The sequence below is a fragment of the Abramis brama genome (genome assembly GCF_963993115.1).
Source record: "Abramis brama genome assembly, chromosome: 7".
Classification (NCBI taxonomy): domain Eukaryota; kingdom Metazoa; phylum Chordata; class Actinopteri; order Cypriniformes; family Leuciscidae; genus Abramis; species Abramis brama.
Genome location: NC_139969.1, coordinates 44,920,548 through 44,939,523, shown reverse-complemented (window position 1 = coordinate 44,939,523; position 18,976 = coordinate 44,920,548). Strand labels below are relative to the sequence as shown.

The following is an 18,976-nucleotide window of genomic DNA, read 5'->3' as shown; positions in this document are numbered from 1 at the left end:
TCTGAATCTACGCTCATAGGTTTCATCATAACAAACAAAATATTATCAAGTTCACTTTTTAACTCTGTTACTGTTTCATTGTTCGATCACTGTTTTCAGGTTAGAATTGGCCCCAACACGTCCATTGGTGCCGAACAGTTTGGCCACATGAAATGGACAGATGCAAAAAAAGCAGCAAAAGACCTTCTGGTGGCTGTCTTCGGAAGAGCAACACTGGCAACTCACTGCTACACAGGAACAAGTTCCAATGCCTTCAAAGACAAAGAAGCAAAGCCACAACTGGAGGCTCAAAAAGTGTCTGACATAATTGGTGAGTAACTTATTTTCCTGAAAACAAGTTTTGGCGGGATTGTCATTGTCATTTGATATATAAAACAACAGGATATAATTATACTCAGGAATTTGGAAAAGTATCTACTTTTTAGAGCAATCTACTTTAGAGCAACAGGGCTCGACAGTGCAAGCATTTCACTCGCATTTGCGACTAAAAATAGATGTTTTTTATTTTTTTCAAGCAAGTCGTTTAATAAAAATTGTGCGAACAAATAAAACTGCAGTGGCTGTTGCTGATTGTTTAAATCTAGCGGTTTGGTGTCTCGTGTTGTAAATCCTCTGACCAATCTTGCGCTTGTAACCTCAGCAGAGGTGGTATGCTGCCATTTAAAGCTTGCCGGACCGAATACGTCATACCGGCTGTGGCATAAAACGGGCTTAATTTTAATGGAGATCATTAAGTATTCGAGTATTCATTTTCTTGGGACCTGTCAATTATCGAAAAGAGAAATTTACAAAAAATGCCTCTCCCTAGTAGGTCTGGGACGATACACCTATCTCCCGATTCGATACTATCACGATACTTGTGTGCCGAAACGACATGTATTGCATAGGGTTGTGCCGATAGACGAAAGTATCGTGTATCGACGATAGTCAGAGATATCACTGATGGCAGATGGCTTTGACGATATCAGTATGATTATTAGCTTGTTTTACCATTAATGTATTAAATTATTATTACTATTATTATTATAAAGCTAGTATTGTTATTAAATTAATATTAGGAATTACAATTAATTTGCCTTGCCTAAATTCATAACGACATCAACACAGCCTAACAATTGCAACATCACTGACACGCGCGTATGAGGACTCCTCTAAGAAAATGTTTTTAAAACAGACTAAAAAACTACATCCCACATCAAAATTGAATTTCAAGGTGATCCATTCACAAATTGTCAAGAGTGCTTATTTTAACAGACGCATCATTTAGATCCAAGGTGAAAACGGCATCGTTGTTCATCAGTATTTTGAAATAACCTGATTTAGCCTATTAATAGCCTAAACACTCCACCTTTGCTAGCAAAATAGAAAATGATTCTCATATATAAGCAAATTGTGAAGCTGTTTCATGACGACTCTCTCTGGGTCAGCGGCAGCGCCAACACAGCTTTGAATGTTGCGATGTCATTTTGTCAAAGTTTAATAGACAGACAAATTTAAAGAAGATTGTGTGTGTGTTTGAATGGAGATCACAGTATTTTAAAGATGAATCGTGCAGCTCTACTGTCTTATCTCTCTCTCAGCATACGAGTAGCGCGAGGACTTTTCAGTGCGTTCAGTCTCGTCTCTTTCACGCGTCCACTTGGGATATTACGTCACTCACATACAAGATATGTATTATTATCACACATAGATAACGACAGATTTCATCCTCTGTTGGAACGAAAGTGGCTAACTTCTGTCGACCTCATCTACAAGCAAGGACAAAAATAAAGCAATTGAATTTGAATTAATATTGATTCTGGAATAAAAATGTAAACTTTTTTTAGAAAATGTTTTGCAATAGCTAGGCCTAGGTGAAGCGATTTTTTTCTCTCAACCCTAATCCCTGGTACGTAATAGTGAACAAGAATATAGGCACAGGCTTCCCTTGAGGAGTTCTATTGTGAACATAGATGCCCAAAATCATTCCTCATTAATCATTATGGTTTGTTAACGCATGTTCTGTTTATTTCTTTCCTTACAGCCTACATCAAAAATAAATTCAATATTGAAGCAAGTATAATTAAGAAGGCCATCTCACAGAAATGTGCAGATGAATGCAAGATGTCAAAAAGGCGCCACAATGATTGTGTGTGAGTTTGTTTGAATCAAACTGATTTGTTCAGGATGTTTAATATTGCATTTCACAATTGGTGTGTGTGTGTGTGTGTTTGTGTGAGTGTGTGCGTATGCGTGTGTGAGTTTGTGTGAATCAGACTGATTTGTTCAGGATATGTTTAATGTTGTATTTCAGTTATCGTTGTGTGTGTGTGTGTGTCTGAGAAAGTGTGTTTGAGTGTATGTGTGTGTAAGTCTGTTATGAATATAATCTTGTAAAAAGTAATAAATTCATTAGTTATGAAAGAAGAAATGAATAAATAAAATACTAATGAAATTAAAATAACAGAAAATGCATTTGTTGTTTTTATTTCCCAAATCACCTGCCATGTTGTTTATAATGTGACTGCAGGTTGCACAACATACATTAAACAGTGAACAATGTCTACATTGAGGTGAGTTTAAGCAAACTGCAAGACACAATCAAAAAACTACTATTAGTAAAAGAAAAACATTAGTAAAGTGCACCTTTAGGATTCTTTAAAAAAAAAGGGAAATCCCATATAAATCGGAGTAGTGACCCAATTGGATCCCATTAAAATCCTGTAGAAAATCCTACAGGATATTTATGCATTGTCCTTTAAGACAATTCTATAGGATATTTATGTATAGTCCCATAAGACAATTCCTATTGGAAATCCTATAGGAATGGTTCCAAAATATGATAGAAATTCTAATTAGAATCCTGTACAATTTTCTTATTGGAATCCTTTAGGATTTTTTGACAAGGGAATTCTTACACAAAAACAAACAAATTGCACAAACTTTCCATTTGCATTTGAAATTGAACTCACTTGCCTCACTCGGTAACTGTGCATGCCGGATCTGTCCCCGTTGTTTTAAAAAGTAATCACGGAAAGCAAAACAGGGCATTAGCATGACGCATCCAGCTAGCCAGGCGATAGACCGCTGTCTGATGGAGATAGGCGCGCATGAGCGCGGGCGGGCACGCGCAGCTTGGGGCGCTAACAGAAGTGCCCATAGCTGACTAGATTTTAGCTCGCTGATTGGCTACAGTTTGTTATGATTATCTTAAATCAGCAATTGGCTAAGCTGCTCCACAGACCCGCCTCTCTGGGGCGATTTCTCCAGCGCCCCAGAGCTGATGAGACGTGCACGCAGGTGGAGGAGACGTGTTGAAAAAGCAGACATTTTTCATTTCTAGCATATTTTTCACATATACTGGGTGCATTTAATATCTCAAACACACAAATACTGTCAATTTGTATGTATGATTTATGTATATATTTACTTATTTATTTAATGAGTGTGGCCATGGGCGAGGCTAGCCCCTTTTTAGGGGTGCTTCAGCACCCCTAAAAAGGAGCTCAGCAAGAAATGTTGTTATTCTAAAAAAAATTTTTTTATTTTTTGTCTTTGACAAGGTTAAATAATGTTCTTCATCTTCAGTCCGCAGCAGCGCCAAGCAGAGCGCAGGTCAGAAACAGTGGCGCGCGCGTGTGTGTGTGTGTTTGTTCATCTGAGCCTCATTGGTCTTTCACTTCTCGTCAATGTCAGAATATTTGAGATGACCAATCAAATCAAAGTAGGCGGGCTTTATGTTCACAGAAGCTGCTGAGCGCGAATTTTAGCAGCACGACTGACGCTTCAGTTTACGGTCAAGTGCGAGTTAAGAAGATGTAAGTAGCTAAACTAAACATTTTATATTTGACAGTTTTTTAGGTCATAAATGTTAAACGAATGACAAAATAATTAGAAAACTAATAAACTTTTGTCTATTTTCGCCATTTTGAGCTGAAAATAGGCCTATATAACGTGTAATTATGTCATTGTGAGGGGACAAGAAACATTAACAAAGCCGTTTTCATAGGCACAAGATTAATAATGCATGTGTACATGTTGAGAATTAATATAATACAATTTGTAGCCTTCAGTAAATTAAAAAAGTTCAGCTTTAGGAGGGGAAGAGACAGGGCAAGATCAGGAGACTGAGAGAAAAAGAGTGATGGAGATGAGGAGAGAGCAGGTTTTAAATCTATTTCTTATTCTTTTTTGGACTTCAAACGTCTTGAAATGCACATATCAGAGAAATAAAAATGTTTAACCCCATAACAACCTCAAATTTATGACCTCTTTGATTATAAAGCCCTGTCTACGGCCATGTATTAGGCCTAGATCAATAATGAATGTGTACATAATGTGAATGAATTTAATAAACTTAGTTACCTAGCTTTCCTGGTAGCTTTGTCTGAGAAAATGATTCATAAATCAACCTATCAGTTGACCCTATGTTTACTTTCTTTACTGAAAGACAAAAATGAAAAGCCTATATCAGTCAAAGCTCAGCTTTAGGAGGGGAAAAGACAGAGCAAGATAAAAACAAAGAGAAAAAGAGTGTGATGCTGATGAGGTGTGGAAATAAACAGCTGCCCGCACATGGTTTTAAAGCTGTTGTTATCCAATTTTGTTGGCCTTCAAAACATCTTAAAATGTACATATGTAGATCAGAGAAATCAACATTTTCTCGGGGGAGCATGACCCCTGACCCCCCTAAATACCTCACATTCGGGACCTCAGTGATTATAAAACCCTGCCATATGCATGTTAATGGATGAATGAATGAAACTAGTTAATAATGAGCATTAGACCATAAACTAACTTTTTTTTTTTTAAATCATACCCTCATTGGGGGCTGAGCACCCCTAAAATGAAAATCCTAGAATCATAAATAAAAGAATAATAAATAAATAAAAGAATGATTTAAACTATGTTTTACTTCTGATATAAACATTAAGATTAAATACGCCATTCTCATTAATGGAGTTAAACACTTAAATTACATGAAATCATTACTGAGAAGTAACATTTTTTATATTCAATCAATATAAATATTTGTTGTGGATGCGATGTTTTTGAACACTTTTCCTGTGGCGTGCTGTGTTTTAATGTTTTAACTACAGAGAGAATTGCTTATCATGATAACAGCAGATTGTCTGAGAAAATAGTTTTGTGCAAATAATGCACAACAAGGTCTATAATATTGATATAAATCAATTAAACATATTTGGCCAGTGGAAAAGATTGAGAAAAACTTTCTCTGAAATGTATTTTACACTATTTTATTTATTTATTCAAAAACAAGGCAAGGATAGGCTACTAAATGATTTTTATCAATGTAATGTGACGCACATCCGTATTTCATATTTTCCTAATGTCTTGTAGGCTACAGTTAAATATGGTATCACGTGGATGAATAATCATATGCAAATGATATGCAAATGAGGATATACATAGTAAAACTAGCCACTGTAAGCTCCATATATGGTTATTTCGGGGTGGAGACGCATGTGGCGCAATTTTCCGCTGACTGGGATTTATAAAAGGAATCTTGCGCAGGTTCTGGCGTACGAACGGTTTTATAAGTCTGAATATTTTTTGGCATACGCTAGGGCTGGGCGATATGTCTGAAAACTGTATCACGATCAGTGGCGGACGAAGTACACATACCATGTACTTGAGTTAAAGTATAGATACCCAAGGTAAAATATTACTCAAGTAAAAGTAGAAGTGCTGCCTTTAAACATTCACTTGAGTAAAAGTACAAAAGTATTTGCCTTCAAATGTACTTAAGTATCCAAGTACAATGCTTTTTTTATGGCTATAATGTCCTATTATCATTTTTGTCACAACTCTTCCTTAACTCAGTCTACATAAAGACTCTAATGTCACTCTTGGCACACCAATCTATTAATAAAATGACATTAATTAGTCAGACACTGATGTCTATAAAAAAAATTCATAAGCACAAAAAATTCCTTTAGAACTAAATGAAATAACAGGACTTGAGAGCAGGTAGTTTCAGTTTAACATTTATTTGTAACAGTTATCCAAGTTTTAATTTAAACTTAAACTTGCAAAACACAGGTTCACATGAGTTTTCCTTTACTATATCATATCTGAATGTCTCTGTGTATAAATATAAACTGGCCATATCAGATTCACTGTAATAGGAACTAGTGTTTGTGATCAGAAGAAACGCACTTGCCAGTCACAACTGCATACAGTAGGTGTATATAATACTATTTCAGTTATGAATTTCCCCACACAGTCAGGAACAATATTTAGTAATGCTTTTACATGTAATTGTCAGTATTTGTGTATTATTAACTCTATACTGCTTCACATGAAACCTGGTGATACTTGGTAAAAAAATTCAATTAAATAAATGAATAAAATATATCAACTAAGGTGACCTCAGCATAGTGTGAAAATCTCAAAACAAATGACATAACCTGTCATCACAAGTGACATACTAAAATAACAAGCCTCAAACGGCAATGAACAATAGTTGTGGCAGTAAACATTATTAATCAGCATTCCATTAAGTGTACTTTTGGTGAGCATGCTAGTACAGTATGGCACTGATGATCTAACTAAAGTGGCAATATCTTTTATTCAGCTTGAGAAGGAGCTGATTCTCAGAGTTGTGTGAGTCCATTCTTGCCCTCCTGGGACTGAAAATAAGCCCTGCTGTGCTGAAAAGACGTTCACAAGCTGCAGAGGCGGGTAAAGCAGTGTTGAGCTTCAAAGACAACTTACAGACTGATGGGAAGGACTTGAGAATGTCTTTGTCATCAGCTTTGCAGGCAAGGTAGCCATCTAACTGCTTGATACCTTCCTGACCATGAGTAGGCTTCATGCTCGCAAAGAAGTCCTCTTCCTCAGAGCCACTGGAACCATCAGCTGGCGGCTGATTCAAAGTCTCTTCCTCCAGATGCTCCTTGATGTAGTCCAGGCCTGAAATGGACATTCGCATAGATGCTAAGAATCAAAACTTTACTATAATCACACATTTCTCCAGATTAAAATATCAAAAGAACAGTATTTAAACAAACCTAAACAAATTGAGAATGTCAAGATAAAATTTTAGTTGGATATCTTAAAAAAAAACACATTTGGCTCAGTTTCTCTGAATCTTTAACTAATGACACTTTTAAAAATAAAAATAAAATAATCTTACCTAGTTTGACAGTGTTTTCATCCGATGTCCAGGATGTTTTAAATTTCGGGACAAGTATTGCAGCCGCAATAAACTCTGGCTCTACCAGCATGTTTCCAAACCGCTGCTGCAGGCCTTCTTGTAGGGCACCAACCAGAGGTTTGCAGTACCTGGAGGTAATGCCAGTTCGGTCAAGTTTCGAGATGAGGAGGGTCAGAGTAGGCAGAAGCCATCCCATCTGAACATCGATTTCAGCCTGAAGAATGTTGAGGGCTTTGGCAACGGGGCTCATGGTCCTGGCATACTCCTCCAGAAAGGCCATTTCAACTGGACTCAGCCTATCACACATTGAAACAACAACAATAATTTCATGTCATTACAATTTTAAGTGTGTGTGTGTGTGTGTGTCATTTTACAAACAGTGGAATTACTAGGCCCTCAAGAGTCATAAATTCTTGTACTTCTCCCAGTATCTACTCCTATCCAATCCTTACTGAGCATGGAGTAGTCAAACAACTATTCAAAGTAATGCGTTTAAAAAAACAAACATGGTGTTTACCATTATCATTACTGGAACATGAATTTAAAGAAATGGAAGAAAACAGCACTTACACTGGCAACTTGAATGAAGTGCAGACGGTTCTGATAGCCCCCTCTCCCTGATCTTTAATTATTCGAAGAATTCTCTCAATGGCGAGAAATAAGGAATTCCACCTTGTTGCGTTGGGGCGGATCAGCTGAATTTTGCAAGTGTCTTCTATAATCTCTGCAGCAGCAGCAGATCTGCCACACTTATTCCATAGTGCATGACACTTAGCGAATGCTGATCGGGACAGCTTCTTGTAGGCTTCATTTGAACAGGCTTTTGCTGCATCCACTGTGGAAACCAAGTTTAATAAATGGCAGGCACATCGATGATGTTTCGGAAGTTGGAATTGTAAGCCATCATCTTCATCTAAAACAGCTGTGACCTCTACAAAGTCCACCTCAACACCATCCACGTCCTCATCATCACCACACATCTCGTCATTGATCTCATCATCTTCAGCCTCACCTGAAGCAGAGTTATCGTTCTCATCTTGCTGTCCATATATACGAAATGTCTTTAAAAAATTTGACCCATTGTCCGTAGTAGTTCGAACAACCTTATTCTGTATGCCGAATTCAGAATGTATGTCATTTAGTGTGCAAGCCAAAACATCAAAAGTGTGCGAACCTTTGAGCTGCCTGCATGCTAGTGCTACTGAGCACCTCTCCAGACTGTTAGGATCAACCCAGTGGCCAGTGACACCGATGAAACCTCTTCTCCTTGAACTCCAACAATCTGTTGTCGTTGCTATGAAATCGATCCCTGACATTGCTTTTTTTTTTTATTTTTCTTCATTTCAAGTAATGCCTCATCCATCTTACGTCGCAGAGTGGTCCTTGACATGAGAGAGGCGTTAGGCTGAAGTTCATGCAAGAAAGCTTGAAATGATGGCTGGTCCACCACACTAAAGGGTTGTAGACTCTGGGTCACAAAATTCAACACTGCATGATCAACATTCTTCTGTGTGACTAGCTTGGTTTCTCTCAACTTCAACTGTCTGGAGGTTGAAGGAGCCTCCTCGCTCTCCATTTCTCTTTTCCTTGGCGCTGTTAGGGCAATATATCTCTGCATGTGGCTACCATGTTTTCTCTGCAATAAGGAAACATTCAAAACATTAAGTTAAACCAGAGATCAGTCTCCTCTCTTTGATTAAATAAAATAAGCATTTCATGTGCTTTTAGCATGTCATAGATGTATGCTACAGTGTACATTATTTTCAGAATAGGCTTAGTTAGATCACAGTCTTTGGAAGCTGAACTTTTGAAAATAACAATCACTGTTAATAAGGAGCACTCCACCAGTCAACTGTTTTAGCATCATACATGCACCAATGCTAAATCTTCGTATAATGTAATCATTATGTTCCCAACTTGTAATAATTACTTTAATTAGCTCATTGTTTACTTTAAATTAAAATAAGATGTTAGCTAATAACAGCATGATTTTTATTATCTTAGAACTGTAAATTTCTGACATAGATAACTTGGACACAGTCACCTCTGATAACAGATCACTCTAAATTGTAATGTAGACACATACTTTCTGTAAAGGTACTTTGAAACTATATGTATTGTGAAAAATGCTAATACAAATAAATGGAATTGAATACGCTGCATGTAAAACTATTCAAAATAGAATTTATATTCCAACATAACATGTTAACATCGATTGATTGCTATTTCACAATATCAGAGCCCTCAGCTTGAAAAGTTTCAAAAACAAATACTATGAAATACGGTGAAACAGCTAACTTGGCTGACGACAATGTTCATGGTGACGTGACGTCACATAGTCTATAATTTTAACATACACAATGAAACAGTTTTCTGCAAGCTATTGTTAGATTTCTTGTTAAAAAAAATTGTGAAATGGAAATGGCTTACCTCTACGTGTTTCCTTAGATTGGAAGGAGAATTCTTGTATGACGAAATTGCACAGGGCCGAGGCAGGCAGAGAAGGCACTTAAAAATGAAGGACTCGTTCTTCTTTTCAATAACTTCAAAAAAAGTGCGTAAATAAGGCCATGGGTGTTGTGGCATGTTAGAGTCAGTAACGTTAGTTTCTTCCATCATTTATCAAGACACTGGCGCTCAATGTTATGCCTGTTGCATTGATGTGATGTCACGTCACTCACGTTGAACCCTATATTCGCGCTGTTGCCAAGGCGCCAACAGGGGCAAGTAAAACAAGTTCAAAACTAAACGCGTGCTGTGATTGGTGGCTCGTTTGACCAGTTAAGTTTTTATCCACTCATAAATAAAAAGGAACGACTGATTTTGAAAATGCAATAGAGTAAAAAGTAAGATATTTGACCTTGAAATGTAGTGGAGTTAAAGTAAAAGTCTCCCCAAATTGAAATACTTCAGTAAAGTACAGATACGCAAAAAAGCTACTTAAGTACAGTAACGAATTACATTTACTTCGTTACTGTCCACCACTGACCAGGTTGTAACACAAATTATATTTAATTCACATATCACTATAGTTATTAATTCCATCCTAACAAACCTGCTCTCTCACTTCTTTAGGGTTAGGGGTTAGTAACTAGTTAGTAGTAATAACTATGTAATAGTCGTAGGGCAAAGGTATGTTTTTCCCCATCAAAGCAGTGGCTCTCAGGTCGGCAGAGGTTGGCTCTCAGGTTGTCAGTCTCATCCCTTTGAGACTGAATGGATTGAATAAGCAAGGTCAAGCTAAGCGCAATGCAAATAATGGTGTCTATGTGTCTATTATATTGCAAAAATATTGCACAATATTATACTACAATAATCTCCAGAAAGAGCACAAAGACACCACTTCCTGAAAAATCACTTCAATCAAAGGGCTTTATCTTGGCTGTATTTTCCATATTTGTCTTGACAAATGAAACATTTTTCCCAATCAATATCTCTTCCTATTTGTTTTTCTTTGGACGCTAGGCTTACAGCTCCCTCTGGATCCATGTTATCTCATCTGAAGGCAAATAAATTGTTCACTACACTACTCTGATTGGTTTCTGAGTGGATCACTACAATGTCCTCTGACATAAGCTGAGGGCTTTGCTATCTAACAAACTTATAAACACTTTTAGCTATAGCAGACTGTAAAATAGGCTGCTGTGCAGCAAATAAATTAAAAACATAATATTTCCATTACACGTGCACAAAACTTAATTTACCTATTAGTAAGTAAGCTAGTAATTATGAAAGTAAATTAGCCTAGCTATACACTCACCTAAAGGATTATTAGGAACACCTGTTCAATTTCTCATTAATGCAATTATCTAATCAACCAATCACATGGCAGTTGCTTCAATGCATTTAGGGGTGTGGTCCTGGTCAAGACAATCTCCTGAACTCCAAACTGAATGTCAGAATGGGAAAGAAAGGTGATTTAAGCAATTCTGAGCGTGGCATGGTTGTTGGTGCCAGACGGGCCGGTCTGAGTATTTCACAATCTGCTCAATTGCTGGGATTTTCACACACAACCATTTCTAGGGTTTACAAAGAATGGTGTGAAAAGGGAAAAACATCCAGTATGCGTAAAGTGTAAAGTAAAGACATGAAATCTCTTTCCAAAATGAATTAATAACATATTTAATCACAATTTAATGAGGCAATTATAACTTAATTTCAACACTGGGAGGGAGAGATAGAGAACCAGAGAGAGCGAGAAAGAGAAAGGCAGGAGAGGTTCTGTAGGTGTATGTGAGTGAGCATGTGTGTTAGGGCAAGTGAGTGAGCTACATTCAAGCAAGAGGGAACTCTACCATAGGACTTGGATTAATCAAGATATCACAACAGGCCTTGGTCCATAGGATTTACTCAATATGCCAAAGAGTAACAATTACATAAAAATTAGAAGACAGACTGGACCTTTAGAATGAACAGCTACACAATGTGTAATAATAAAGTGCAATTGTACACTATAATAACAGTATTTCATTAATAAACTAACTTCAACACTGGACACAAACCAAGCACTGTCCAACACACACACACAGAGAGAGAGAGAGAGAGAGAGAGAGAGAGAGAGAGAGAGAGAGAGAGTTTGAGAGAGAGAAAAGAGAGATTGAGAGAGAGCATAAACAATTAATTGAATTAACAACAAACATAAAAGTTGCTAGGGTGGGACGTGCAGAGTTTGGAGTGGAGAAAGACATCCAGACGCTGCCTCAGGGGTTGGAAGGAAACAAACTCTTCTTCTCTGCCCACAACCGAGAGCAAGGAAGTGAACTGCTGAATGATGACATCACCTGCAACGCTGAAAGGGAAATTTAAGTACATTTTTTAAATTAACACATACCAGTCAACTGCGTCATCATCCATTCAACAAAAGTACATACAGTTCATCGTAGACACACAACAGTATCTAAAGCAGTGGTTCTCAACCTGGGGACACAAAGGTCTTGCCTAAATTACAAACTGATCATTGACATTTTCAAACCTCTATTAAAAAGGCAGAAAACCACAAATGAGCACAAGTCCTTACTCCATTTCAATAACCTACCCAGCTCTACTGTCCCTGTACAATATTTTCTTACCAGCTGCAATGCCCCCTGCCAGCTGCTGTCCCTGGATGAAAGTTTGTACTAATGCCTTCATCTGTACGATGCACCACTCTGGATCTTTGACCATCTCTGTGGGATCCAGGCAGGCAATCTGCCTAACAATGGGGAATTTCAACGGGGACCTTTCTTGCAGTTTCTTTATGATTCGAATCAGACTCTGCAAACACTCTCTTCTCAGGCTGAGTACGGAGTGTTCCCCTATCTTGGTTCCTGGTTTGCCCAGGAGTGCCTATTAAGGAACATTATTAATTTAATAATTAATTAATATAATAATTATTTATTAATTTAAGGAACACCCATGTCAATGTTTTCTTTGAAAGGAAATGTTTGTATAATATTAATGATCATAATATTCATAGTGAACAAATTGTATGTAATTGTGATTGTGTAATTAGTGTGATTGTGTAAAACAAATAAACAACAATGAAATTACCTTGATGGAAGATTCAGCCCCCAAGCCTATGTCTACCCTTTTGAGGGAGATCCAGTTCTTCTCATCAGAGATGTCTAATTTAATGAGCTGCAGGGGGGTTAGGTCTTGAATGAGCTCCCTTCTGATGAAGCGCTCAGTAAACTCTGATGATGACAACAAGCAGATAGTTACCAAGCCATTCCATCAATTAATACAGGTTTACATTCAAATGAGTTAATCAAAACCTTTACAGTGATACTCACCAAGAGAAGCTGAGTTAAATCTTTTGCCAAAAATGGCAACACAGGCTCATCTGTCTGGTATTTTTGGAGAAAGGGGTTGAAACTTCTTGCAATGGAGAGGAAGAATTGGAGCTTTGGGATTAAGAGTGGATCCCCCTGTGCTGCCAGGATGGCGTCATAAGAGGCCGTGTTTGGTTTTTGAACCTTCTTATTCTCTGCAGCATTGATGTATTTCTGAATCATAGGCCAAATTTCCAGGACTCTCTCGGCAACTGGCACATTTTCTACCCATCTGTGGCCACAGAAAGAGAGGGGAAAGCAGGACGACCCAGTGGTGATGGTGTAGTCCTCTCTGCGGGCAGGAACGTTGTGAAAGAGGAAATGGAGCGCACGCAGGAGCTTGTCAATTTGCCAGGCTGTAAAGCCTGCCTTCATGGCATTGTGGAGAGTGTGAAGTTAGGGCTGTGACGGTGGCAGTTTTTTACCACCGCGGTGGTAATGGACCCAAATACCGGCGGTGTTGCGGTGTTTGGGGGGTTGTTTTGAAATAAATAAATAAAAACAAAGAAACAACACAATAAAGCCTCTAAAGCATTGCAATAAATATCAGTAAATACTGGTAACTTACATAATATAATAAATCTATTCTATTTAAGAAAAATCTTAATCCATTTAAGAAAAAAAAAACTTTTGTTTAATATTTCCACACAAAGACGCGTGACACAGCCTACCGCTCTGCGCTCTGAGAGGGATGTGGGACACGAGCAGGAAAGAGACCATCAATCTCTTTTCTGATATCTTCATGTTTTCTACTTGTAAAAGGTATGAAGAGCGAATTTTATCTTCCACATGGGCAAGACATTTAAGCTATGTTTGCGCGCTGCCAGAGAAAGCCAAACTAAAATCACCCGCGCGTGTGAAACGCGCTTTACAAATGAACTTGACGCGCCTATACCAATATGTCTAATAACAAGCACAAACTGTGTTAAAAAGAATTTGACGTACATGTAAAAAATGTAGGCTATATCTGTCCTACAGCGTTTTTTCTACTTTACCACAGTAAAGAATACGAAAATAATCGACCTAAAAGCGAACAAAGGAAGAAACGTTTATAATCCCCTTTGGAAATGGGCGAGACGCGAGTGAAGGTTTGGGAAAAGAAAAAAGAGATTCCATGCAGGGATGAGTCACGATTTTTGAATATTCGATTATGTTCTAATGTCTGTTGTGCGATCATTCTCTAAAATAAAATCTCCATGTTCTGGTGCTGATGCGGTTGACGCGTTCATGTGGGTGACGCTGCCAATAACGCACACAACAGCTGTCACAAACCGGCAAAAGTAATGATTATGAACGTGTCAAATATAGCAAGGAGACATTTGAATTGTTTATTAATAAAGTGGGTTTTTTTGTGTCAGTGTTGGGCTGCAAAGATGAAGTTGACGATGCTCACTCGCGCCTATAGAGAGAATTGCACACTATACGGAATACATAAACATATGCTAGTCGGTTTATTTTCGTTTTTAATTGTTTTGTTTAAAAGTAGACAATTCAACTTTCTATATGGAATAACTAATGGAATATTTTTAAATTCGCTGATTATCGGGTGAAGATCGCAAACCAGAATTCAAAGCCGACAAAGTTTAAATTTATGGACTCACGCACAACTCTCTCATTCGTCATGAATTCAAACTTTTCCATGGCTGCGCCTGCAATATAACATTTAATTGCTAACCTATTATTTATTTTGTAAACAAAGCTTTGTGTGTCATAATATTAATGTAAAACAGCATTCACATACAAACCTTTTTTTTTTGCAAACCACCGCCGGTACTCCTCAGCCACCGCGGTGCCGCTTTACAACCGCGGTGGTGCGGTTGTCAAGTTTACCGGCACAGCCCTATGTGAAGTCCACAGCTCCCAACTATCAGGACTTGAGCACCTCCATACAGCTCGGTATGCTCCTTTTGAAGGAGATCGAGGAGCTTGAAGTTTACGTTGGGGCCATCCATTCCCACAGAGAGGAGCCGCCTCATGTTGAGCTGAGCAACACATTCCTGTGAATTATCACACAGAAGAAAGTTTGTTTAAATAACATTTATTGATGAAGTAAACCACATTCAATATACAGACCGACAGTAAAACTGTATACAGTATGCTTCAAATTAAACATTTAGCTTTATTATCCTAATGTAAAACGTAAGTAAGATGTTGAAATACATTTGAAAGAGATAGATATTATGCTTATGTCAAGGACTGCTTTGCCAAAGCATAAGTTAGGCTATAACACTTTTTAATTACCATATATACATTTTTCCAACATTGTGTTACAGAATTCAGAAGTAGGCTAAATGAATAAAATGATCAAATCTATGAAACTGTTCAAATGCAAACAATGTCCCCTGGCCAGTGTTGGGCAAGCAACTTGGAAAAATGTATTAAGCTGATCTATAAGTTACTCTCCATCAATCACTAAATGAAAGCTACCCACCAAACGAAATATAGCAAATGTAGCAAGCTAAGCTACAATAAAATGACAAAAGTACATCACATAACTACATCAAAGCTACTTTATTAAAACATTGAACTAATTTCACTCCAAGCCATGGCTATCTAGTGATCAATAAAACTGTAAGACAAACTAATAGGCAAAAATGTCAAGATAGCTTATTAAACTGTTCTCAATGCTTTAACTGCTACAAAACCATGGCAACACAAACCAACAAAAACATCCTCACATACTGTAGCCAATTACAAAAACGGGAAGAGTGTATATTGTAGAAGAGCCACACTGTTTGGATGTATACTTCATTTAGGGCACATTGGGAGGACACTTTGTATAAGATCACTAACGTTAACGTGGTTCAACCCACAGGAGCAAAATTAAGACCTGCTCCAAACAGTAGCAGCCTGGCAAAAAAAAAGGACAAATGACGTTGAAGGTGAATTTAAGGAAAGAGTTTTCCTGAAGTCTGATAAGATTCACTATATGAACTCGCACTTCTCTCCGCCTGCTTTCTCACCGCTGTCTCCTGTGCACGCTCCCCAGCTACCCCGCAGCAGCGTCTGTCATCACCATGGTTACGGCTTCAGCCTAGACCACAGCAGAAACTCCGCTGGGAAATGTAGCTTCTGTGAATGCTACCATGTTTCTTAAAGGGTTAGTTCACCCAAAAATGAAAATTATGTCATTAATGACTCACCCTCATGTCGTTCCAAGCCCGTAAGACCTCCGTTCATCTTCGGAACACAGTTTAAGATATTTTAGATTTAGTCCGAGAGCTTTCTGTTCCTCCATTGAAAGTCAATGGACGGCATACTGTTCACGTCCAGAAAGGCAATACAGACATCATCAAAGTAGTCCATGTGACATCAGTGGCTCGATCTTAAGTTTATCAAGCGACGAGAATACTTTTTGTGCGCAAAAAGTAAACAAAAATAACGACTTTATTCCACTATTCATTTCCTTCTCTCTGGTCTCGAGCTATTTCACGTAGTGTAACTGCGTAGCGCGTCTGTGTTGTACGTCACACGCATCACACATGACCAGCGTCGGCCAATAGTGAGCCTACGTGTGACGTACAACACAGACGCGCTAGTCATTAATGACATCATTTTCATTTTTGGGTGAACTAACCCTTTAATCAGTAAAATAGTTTCACTTCTGAAAAGCTACTTGATGTAGAAAATAGCGACGCTACTGAGAAATGTAGGTAAACTAGTAACGGCGCTGTTTTGAATGCTGCTACTGCCCAACACTGCCCCTAACCAATAAGTATATAAAAATAAACTTACTTTGATGTGCTGCAACAGATCCTCAGCTCTTCCATGTCCCAGAAATTGTGAGCCAAAATACCTCGAGCGGACACAGCCATCCTCCAAAAAACGAATGTGTATGTCCATTTGTTTTTCTTTGACGATTCATTCAGACTCTCATCAAACATAAGTACGTATGGTCCGGCATGATTTATAGCTTCAACCAGTTGCTTCTTAAAATAGGGGGCGATGCCAAATTTGATCATGTAGCTGGTCTTGTCTTTGGCCAAAGCGAACGATTTGGCGATTTGGGAATCCGGGAACATCATGCTAAACAGCTCTCCTATGCCATCATTGGACTTGAACGAGTGGTGTTTCACTGCCAAGTCTAAACACCATAGTACTTCAGCCTGTAGCGTAGCGGTGGTGGTGCAGATCGTCTGTATGCTGGTGGTAGGATTACTGGCAGTGGACTGCGAGGAGCGAGCAGGCAAGGTTGAGGGAGCAGTGGAGGTTGATGGCGTCGATGTAGCCGTTGGTCCAGCGCAAAACAGCGACAGCGGTAGCTGGGTGTTACGTCCCCGCATCCTGGCTTGGTGGCTAGTAGACTCCCTGTGGGAATTAACCACCTTCATCCCCATCCAAGTAATATTTATCGTTTTCTTGCAAACGTTGCAAAAAGCTTCTCGGCTGTTTCCAACTACTGGCCTAAGCCAGTCTTTAAACCGAGCGTCCTCCAGCCAGAGGCCCGAACACTTGCACTTGCCCATATTTACTTGGTAAACTCGCGCGGAGCAGAGGTTTACCGCCAAGCTCAGAGGTTTACCGCCCAACGTACACATCGCGTGACGTCATTCCGTTCACTCAGGTCCGACCTTTCTTTTCTCTGTCTTGAAAACCATATAGACCCAGTTAGATGGGGCTTCGAAAATTTACTACCTCGTCAGATGACGTTTACTACTTTTTACTGGCCTTAATTTGGCATAATTTAATTTACTACCTTTTACAACCCCGCGGAAACCCTGCAACAATGATTACTCTCCCGCTCCTCACTCCTCCTGCTGCCCCTCTGGTTCGCGACAATCTCGACCCCCTCCCCCCGCCTGGCAGAGATGCAATCAAAACTGGAAAGCACCAGCTCTGAAAACTATTTACCTTGCAAAGTTTGAAGTTTCCTCGGGTCGAGAGCCTGTCGACGATCAGCACAGGGATCCAGCTTGCTCCTTTCAGGTTGGGCTTGAGGAGGACATCCACACTGAAGAGCCCCATCAGTAGCACCCGTGCCATCCCATTGGGGGTGGTACAAGCTTTTGCAGTCTCCCAACAATGTGACGAGACAGTGACGGTTCCATCATTCCCGATTTTCACCTTTTGTAAACAAAAAAAATAAAAAAATAATAAATAAATAAATAAAGAGCATAAGCAAAGAAATAAACAAGGAAAATCACCACAAGCAATAGAATGCAACGAAGGGCAAAAACAAAGATAATTGCCACAAGCAATAGAATGGCAAAAATGGTTTAAGTTTTAATGTTTGTTCGAAATTTACCAATTAATAAATACTTACTTGTGAAGGTCTGCAAGGTGTGCAAAGTGACGCTTCACCTGGGCCGTCACTCTCAGCCAGTGTTACCAACTTAGCAATTTTGTTGCTAGATTTAGCAACTTTTCAGACTACCCTAGCAACTTTTTTTTCAAAAAGCACCTAGCAACAAATTTAATAATTTTTAAAGTTTATTTGGCAACTTTTAGCAACTTTTGGAAAGTGACTCTAATCCAAACAACACTCGCAAGGGCGTGGTGAGCTGGTAAGGGCACCACAACTTCCAATAGGAAATTTGAACTGCAGTAGTCACCGTTCTACCTGAAGAGGATGAACAGCCTTTTTACAGCATATATTGTAGAATTAAAACACTTTATACCCAAATGTCAAATAAATTACTTGAATAAATGAACAGCATTAATAAAGCCCCAGTCTTACAGATCATTAACTAAAAAAAGTTGTTTTAGGTCTTAAAGGTGGGGTATGTGATTAGCAAAACGGCCGGCAGATTTTGAAAATACACAACTCAAATGCTCCTTCTTTCCTTTGACTCCACCCATTCGAAGAACATGGACATGGATGGGGGAGGGGGGTATGGTACGACCGTTTGATTGACGCACTTACTGTCCAATGATTCTAGGTGATCTTGGAAATGATTGGCTGGAGTTTTTCGAGTCCTGCCCGTTCCACAGATGATTAAATTGCTTAATTTTCATTTCAGTGCTTCTAACTCAGTGGCTGTAAGGGGGTTAGGAATAGGATTTCAAG

The 18,976-nt window shown here is 38.7% G+C and overlaps 2 protein-coding genes and 1 long non-coding RNA gene across 11 annotated transcripts in view; 1 reads left to right on the top strand and 2 right to left on the bottom strand.

The window, feature by feature from the left end:
- The window catches only part of LOC311087309 (uncharacterized protein), a 504,672-nt gene that overhangs the window by 120,001 nt on the left and 365,695 nt on the right, over window positions 1-18,976 (top strand). The gene's annotated exons all lie outside the window — the stretch shown is intronic.
- Window positions 6,548-10,648, bottom strand: LOC311087038 (uncharacterized protein; the record flags this gene model as incomplete). Its single annotated transcript, XM_084120289.1, has 5 exons — window positions 6,548-6,915; window positions 7,139-7,455; window positions 7,730-8,171; window positions 8,528-8,795; window positions 10,631-10,648. The coding sequence occupies 5 exons, from the start codon at window positions 10,646-10,648 to the stop codon at window positions 6,548-6,550; spliced, it is 1,413 nt and encodes a 470-aa protein (XP_083976415.1).
- Window positions 11,260-18,923, bottom strand: LOC311086890. The gene is made up of 6 exons (XR_014607140.1): window positions 18,233-18,923; window positions 17,821-18,033; window positions 12,931-14,966; window positions 12,689-12,831; window positions 12,229-12,484; window positions 11,260-11,948 (listed from the first exon to the last, which is right to left on the bottom strand). It is a non-coding gene; the product is annotated as an uncharacterized lncRNA (long non-coding RNA).